This window comes from Neolamprologus brichardi, chromosome 2 (genome assembly GCF_056152115.1).
Source record: "Neolamprologus brichardi isolate AB-2024 chromosome 2, ASM5615211v1, whole genome shotgun sequence".
Classification (NCBI taxonomy): Eukaryota; Metazoa; Chordata; class Actinopteri; order Cichliformes; family Cichlidae; genus Neolamprologus; species Neolamprologus brichardi.
Window position 1 is genome coordinate 9,723,768 of NC_142105.1, and position 7,775 is coordinate 9,731,542.

Sequence of the window (7,775 nt, forward strand, 5' to 3'; positions counted from 1 at the left end):
GCTACCCTGTACAACGCGACTAAATATCCCACCAGCTCCCAGAGACACAAGGAGATAACAAACGCGGTAACGTTTTTCCTCGCCAAAGACCACTGCTCAATTAACACAGTGAACAACCCCGGCTTTAAGAAACTAATCAACACTTTGGACAAACGGTATAACTTGCCATCTTGTCACTATTTTAGTCGAGTAGCGATTCCCGCTTTATATGATGAGTGTCATGATGGTGTCGCAAAGGAAGTGGCTACAGCCCAATATTTTGCCACCACAACGGACTTGTGGTCAAGCCGCACCATGGAGCCGTATTTGAGCCTCACGGTACATTTCATTGACATGGATTTCAACATGAAAACGAAATGTCTCCAGACATCATTTTTCCCAGAAGACCACACAGGGCAGAACATAGCTGCAGGTCTGAAACAAGCACTGGCTACGTGGGATCTGGAGGAGAGTAAACTCACCTGTATAACCACAGACAACGCTGCAAATGTCATACTGGCTGTACAACTGAATGGCTGGATGAGGCTCCAGTGCTTTGGGCACAGATTACATTTGGCCATAGATGAGTAGGCCTAATTCCTACTGAATATGATGCATAATGTCATTTTCTTTCAATAAGTATACAACATAATGCTTCGGATGAATATAATATATAAAAAACGATTTAAATTAAGAGATACTTTTATTCATTCTCACAGTCATACACATTTGAACTATGAATTATACAAACACATAAATAAGCTACCATCACTTTTTCTTGTTCATTCACACTCACGGAAATGACAATCATCATCCTGATAATGCTTGTTTATATTTTTTATGTTTTTATAGAAAGAGCCATGAAAGATCACAGGATTGAGCGTGCAGTGGGGGTCTGCAAAAAAGTGGTCAGTACCTTTTTATTCAGTTGGAAAAAAAAGAAAGAGCTGAAAAAGGCACAGATAGACCTCAAACTGCCAGACCACTCCTTAAAGACTGAATGTCCAACCAGATGGGGATCTAGGCAGGCCATGGTTTCCAGAGTCCTCGAGCAGCAGAAGTCCATTGCCCATGTCCTCTCCCAAGACAGACGAACCAGGCACTTCATCCCCTCATGGCAGGACATTGATGTCCTTGAGGCCATCAACAAGACCCTGGGACCTCTGGTTGAATTCACTGATGCACTTTCTGGAGAGAAATATGTGAGTGTGTCTTTTATAAAACCAACACTCCACCTATTTAACAACTCGATCTTGGCTGAGCAAGATGATGACATAGACCTCTCAAAATGCATCAAGAGGAGAATACTGGAGTACCTAAATGAAAAGTATGGTGACTCACCAACACAAGAGTTGCTTGACATGGCCACTGTCCTGGACCCAAGGTTCAAACTGAGATATGTAAGCGAGGTCAGCCAAGAGACAATAAATGAAGTCCATCATGGTATTTATAAAGATACTAAACACATCTCTCTCTCTCTCTCTCTCTCTCTCTCTCTCATATATATATATATATATATATATATATATATATATATATATATATATATATATATATATATATATATATATATATATATATATATATATATATATATATATATATATATATATGAGAGATGGATATGATGGATGGATGGATGGATGGATATTAGGGGTGCAACGATACACAAAATTCACGGTTCGGTTCGGTTCGATACTTTGGTGTCACGGTTCGATATTTTTTCGATACAAAAAAATGTTCATGCCTTTTTATTAATTTGTCATTTATTACATTTTCATGGCACATTCTGCACCACATCTCTGTGCGTTCATCATTTGTTTAAAGCTAGCTCACCTCCTGCAACCACTTTTCCGAGAATACGCGCTTTTGTGGTTCGGACTCCTTCTGACATTTCTTTGGAGGTTTAGGAACATCACAGTAATTGCTTAAAGGAGCTTGCTTCTTCGACATCTTTAAGAGTTCTAAACAAATGTCTGTCCGCAACACGCGTTGCAACTTCTTATCTTGTGCGCGTTTTTTATTTTGACAGCGAATGCGCACCTGCGGACAACTTATGTGAAGACCAGGTTATTTAGCTCGTCATATTGCAGCCACAGAAATTCTTTTGTCCATGAAACCATAAAGCTGCACTTTCTTTTTGCCTTATAGTCTGATTTGTCATAACTTTTCCGTTTTGTGGTAAGCTTTTCTTTGGCTGTCACTTCTTCACGCTGACCTGTCTTATTTGGCTCAGCAGAACGAAAATATATATCCTGCTGCTTTTACACACGCACTCACATAACGCTCAGCGATTCTCTGCGCGATCAACCTCTCACATGTTTAAGCTGCGGGAGATTTCACTTGTCATGTTTGCATAGTAAGCTAACGATTGATAAGATGATGTCAGAGGAATTGGTGCGCAAATTATCGTCACTCACCAATCAGTGCTGTCGCTCTCTATACACCGTTCGCGCGATTGCAAAGTGAAAGCAAAAAACAAGCGCAAATTTAAACGCGATTTCAATATGTCACATATTGACAGTGGCTCACCGATGCCAATGACATAATTACCCAGCTACATTTCCGAAAGAATGCAAAAGCATTGACATATATTTTTCCTTCCTAAGATAGGCCGACGGGCAGAGCAGGGCAGCCCGACTGGAAAGATCTTGCGAGCCCTGTATCTGATTGAGGAATTGCTCATCTTTGGAAAAGAGAGTTTATTACAGAGAAATGGCTCTTTCCAAAATAAAAGCTATACTATACGCTTCTTCTGGGCTATATTCTCAGCAGCATATTAAACATATCAGGTCCCCATAAGGAGAATCATGTGCTAACGGCTGTCTAAATGACTCGGCTAAAGTTTGTAGCATGCGTGCTTGTTGTTTTTGTCTGCTTCCACTTGTCTTTGCACTAGGATGATGTCAGCGTAAATGTGCAGTCATATTCGTTGTGTTCCCACTAGTGCTGTCAGCGTTAATCTGAAATGAGGTTAACGCCACAACACGGCAAATCTCCGTTAACGAGCTACCGCGGATCGCCCCGTGCGTGGGGCTGGACGGCCAACACGTTAACGAGCTAACCGCGCTAACACACTAGTTCCCACACATGTAATTGAGCATTGCTGGCACATCCAACATACTGTTTTACTTTAGTCCATGACACGCTTACCTTCAGGGTCATACTTCACATGAAAACCAAAATAGTTCCAAACGCCAGATCTGAATGAGGGTGGGGGAGGTTCAATTTGCCATGTTGCAAGGAGAGCTTAACTTCTGTCTCGCTAGCTTGCCCTGCGCTCAGTGAATCTGTGTTCGACTACTCCGCCTAGGCTGCACTGTTGAGCGCAGATCCACTGAGCGCTCAACACAGACAGCACCGTCAGAAGGAAAGTTGATAAAATAAATTAAAAATGCTGTATTGTTCGATACATATGCGTACTGAACCGAAAGCACTGTATCGAACGGTTCAATATCGATACGAGTATCGTTGCACCCCTAAAGTATATATATATATATATATATATATATATATATATATATATATATATATATATATATAGTATTATAATTATTTAAGGATTGTATTATTGTATTTTAGAATGCCAAACCTGAGACAAATAAAACTGCTGTCATTTTATGTTTGTCCCATTAAAGGAGGCTGGAGTGATGGGGACACCCGTTGGTAACACGGAGGTTGCTGACAATGGTGCATCAAACCAAATGAAGGGGGAAAAGGGCCTAAGCAGCTTCTTTAAGGCCCCTCACAGCACAGCTCCAGGTGCAGAACATGCTCTTCAACTGGACCAAGCCATAGCTTTTGAGCTTCAGGCCTACCTCCAGGCAGGGACCCTGGACACAGAGGAAGACCCACTGGGGTGGTGGAAGCTATCACAGAACCTCTTCCCACGACTCTCCATCCTGGCAAAGAAATATCTTTGCATCTCAGCCACAAGTGCCTCATCAGAAAGGGTCTTCAGCACTGGTGGAAATGTTGGCAACTGCCTGCGTGCATCCCTGAAGCCTGATCATGTCAATAGGCTGGTGTTTTTGGCTAAAAACCTTCGAAAGGTTGCAGGAACCATGTTTTGTTGAGTCATTTTGAGATTGTATGGGACTTGGGCCTACTAGTTTTTATTTATTTCTTATAAAAGGTACTACTTTCAGTGTTTAATTTTATTTTTGTTCAGGCAGCAACTTTAGTTGACATACCTCAATGTCAGTTTGATGCAATTGTGCATTTTGTGGCTACACAGCTTGCCTTGATGTTTGGTTATTTGTATGCATAAATATTATGCAGTAGTTTGAAGTTCACTAAACATAATGTTTACATTTTTCATTTATTTTTTTATATTGCAAACATTTGCACGGTTATCAGTATTTGCACACCATTTTATATTATTTTTTGACAATCTTTAAAGCCATAAATATCGTCAAATAATCGAGATCTCAGTGAAAATAATCGTGATTATCATTTTTGCCATAATCGAGCAGCCCTAAGTCAAATTAGCAAATAACCACCACCTTTCATAACCGTTATCACCTACTCATCACCTGCAGAGGACTGTTGTGATTCATACAGAAGAGTTTCTGTATCTGCACCACAGATTTAACACACATGCATAAATCCACTGGTAATAAAGACTGCCGAGGGCGCGTTCAGTTACTGTACTCCCGTTCCCTGGAACAAGCTGCCTGCTGACCTGAGATCAATTGCATGTGTGCTGACATTCAAAAAGACTGAAAAGCTTCCTGTTCACAAATACCTACATCCAATACCCGTTTTATTTTGCTGTTTTCACTGCCTTAAGGCATTTTAAACCCACAAAGGTTTTGTTATCTTCTGCATGGAGCACAGGTTATGTCCAAAAAATTTTATTAATTAATTTTATTTTCATGTTACAGACTATTAATGACTTTAATAGATATCTATTTACAACATAGAATAGAATAAAATACAAATCCACTGTTAATAAAAGAATTTCATAGATAATATTAAATATTATTACTGAGCACTTTTTTTTTTTGGCAGTTTCTAAACATCTGCTAAAAAAAAGAGTCTATTCCAGCATTAAAAACAAATTTATGAAGTTTGGCTGTTAAACCTTTACAAAGCTTTTTGATCAGGGTTATAAAATAGACATGCCCTTTATTATGCATTTATTATAGGCTAGCTATGATTTTATTAACAATTAAATAATTTTTCCTTCTCTGTATAAAAGCACTCTGATGTGTTTAAAGTGATGCGTCTCCTTCCTATTTGAAAAAATACAAATTTAAAGATCTTTCCAGTTACTGAAATAATAACGCGTGGTTTATTGAATATCAGTCTCAAACTGAGCACTTTTCATGATTAAATATGAAGGATTTTAACTTTATTCAACTCCATAGATCCACTGCTGCAGGGAGATAAAGGGCTGAGTGAGCGTGAGCGCCCAGATGGGAGCAGCGGCTGCTGATGGAGGCCTTCCTGTGTTGCGAAGCCCACACTGGCTCTGCGGATGCCCTTTGTTGTCGCCTCTTAACTCAGCACACCAGGAGTCTGACGCTTAACAATCTGCGGCTCATAATGTGCGACGAAGACGAGCGCTCGTCTCCCAGCATGCACTCTCTGTTGTTTCCCGCTCCGGTCTGTGCCCTGGAGGTACGGGATAACGATTTGTAAAAAGCGTCATGCTGAGGTTTTATTACTATTAACATTTTTTTCACCCAGAACTTAACACCAGCTCCTGATAATGTGCCGGTTAGGTTTCGCTTCACTTGGTCGCATGTTCCTTTGACGCTCGTAAGAAGAAAAAAAGGAGAGGTGTCCAGAGTTACAGGTGAATTGCTGAGTGAGGCAGAAACTTTGATTATGGCTTGCTGTATTGTACAGAAGCAATTTTTTTTGGTGTCTCCACATTTTACACTTTTTCTCCGGGCACCATGAAATGGCACATTTCATCTTGCAGGCTTTGTAACAGCAGAGATGTGCTGAGGTTTGAGTCACTCTAACGCACTCCGACAGAAGAAAAAGGAAGGGGGAAAAAGCCTGAAAGAAAAGTGTCCTGCCTCTGAAAAGTTGATGACACGTTCGGCTCGCTTGTCTGGGAGAATGGCAGCTGTGAATTTGAAGCTGTCAAGTTGTTCTTTGACAAGCAGTCAAAACTCTCAGAGATGCCCGGTTTGATTTCCTCAGAGTTTAGATCACAAAGCGTCACCTCGCCACTTACAGGTGTCATCTCCTGTTTGGTTGCAGTCAGATAAAACGAGCACAGGAAAATACACTAAAACACAGCAACAACAGCTCCTGCTGGCGCCTCACATACTGTATGTATTTATTTCAGTAGTATTATAACTCTAAACATAAGGCTGGAAGCTGATCCGTGGTCTCACTGTGTTGTTCCCTCATTACCTTGAACACACACACACACTATAGTTTGTTTTTACTCAATCATCCGTTCGCTGCTGACAGGTTATGGGAATACGATTAATCATCTCATCTAATGTGTGGCCTACATCTGCAGTTTTCTGTGGATCGCATTTAGGCTCGACTGGCGGCTTTGACTCAGCCACAACTCGGACTTATATGGAACCGATACCGGAAGTGCTGTGTCAAATGTGGCCCACCAGAAAATGCCATAACCCATGTCAAGCCTGGCTCATCTTTTTTGAACACCAATGCCCTGAACGACCCATAACTGTACCCCAAATGAGTATATATAGCACTTTTTTATTCTGAGCTCTCAAAGCTCTGTGCAATGCTGCCAATTTTAGTATCGATTCCCATACAAAGTAAATAAATGAATTATGATTACATTTTAATGACCACTGAATCACTGGGATTTTTGCTCTCCACAAGAAAACACACTTTTCAGTTTTTCATGTTTATTAAAAACTGTTTTTTTTAAGAGACCTAGAATGTGTTGTAAGCAGTCGACACAAAAAGGTTCAGAAATTTTTTAGTGCATGTTTCAGGTAAATTTTTTTCATTTCAGTGGGCTACATACTGAACTTAGAAGATAGAAACAGTACTGATCCTATTGATCTGATACCCACACCAGCGTTATTAATACTATTAATATTTAAATCGATCTGCTCACCTCTACCAAAAGTATCCCAGATTAGGCCTAGATATATGTGCTGTTGGGGAATGCATGTAACACGTAGCATTCACCTAGATATTGTTGCAGAGCAAGCTCGTCTGCCTCCATAGCATTCTGTACCAGTGATGATGCACATCCTGCTTCACGAACAGCTCAAGAAACACAAAGCTCAAAACCTCTAAACATCCCAGATCACAGTCCAGTCCAGGCTCTGTGGGATTTACAGAACAAGCTGAATCCAAAAACCCAGATTAAGTATAATCCACCAGTGAAGTTGAGAAGAATTTTTAGTTGAGAAGGATTTCCAGGCGGCTTGAAATTGTGCAAACACCATCTTATTTACCTCTGTAATTATTTACTCGATGTTTGTCTTCATGGACAAAATATTTTTTTCATTGTGTATTTTACTGTCAGTTATATGTATTTTCTATAACCTGTACAGCACTTTGGTCATCTGAGGTTGTTTGAAATGTGCTACAGAAATAAACTTGTAACTTCCACTTCTTTAAACATTTCCTGAAAGCTAAAGTAACCAAATGTTTTAGGAAATTAATCATTTAAAATAGATTTAAAATTTTGTGACACGATTTTTGAAATGTAGGTAGGAACAAAAAGTCTTAAAGTTGAGAGTTTAAAGCTGAGAGAGTGCATTCAGTCCTCTCAACTGAAGGAAATCACTAAATGTGGGCTGGCTTTCAGCTAATGTCAGTACTTTCAAAAGGGGAGTGAA

At 40.0% G+C, this 7,775-nt stretch overlaps 1 protein-coding gene across 1 annotated transcript; it reads left to right on the plus strand.

Annotated features, from left to right (window-relative positions):
• Nucleotides 1-294: 294 nt before the first annotated feature.
• On the plus strand, nucleotides 295-4,055 carry LOC148106072 (E3 SUMO-protein ligase ZBED1-like). The gene is made up of 3 exons (XM_087830256.1): nucleotides 295-566; nucleotides 836-1,181; nucleotides 3,618-4,055. Exons 1-3 carry the CDS (start codon nucleotides 295-297, stop codon nucleotides 4,053-4,055), a joined length of 1,056 nt encoding a protein of 351 aa, XP_087686382.1.
• The last annotated feature ends 3,720 nt before the right edge of the window (nucleotides 4,056-7,775 follow it).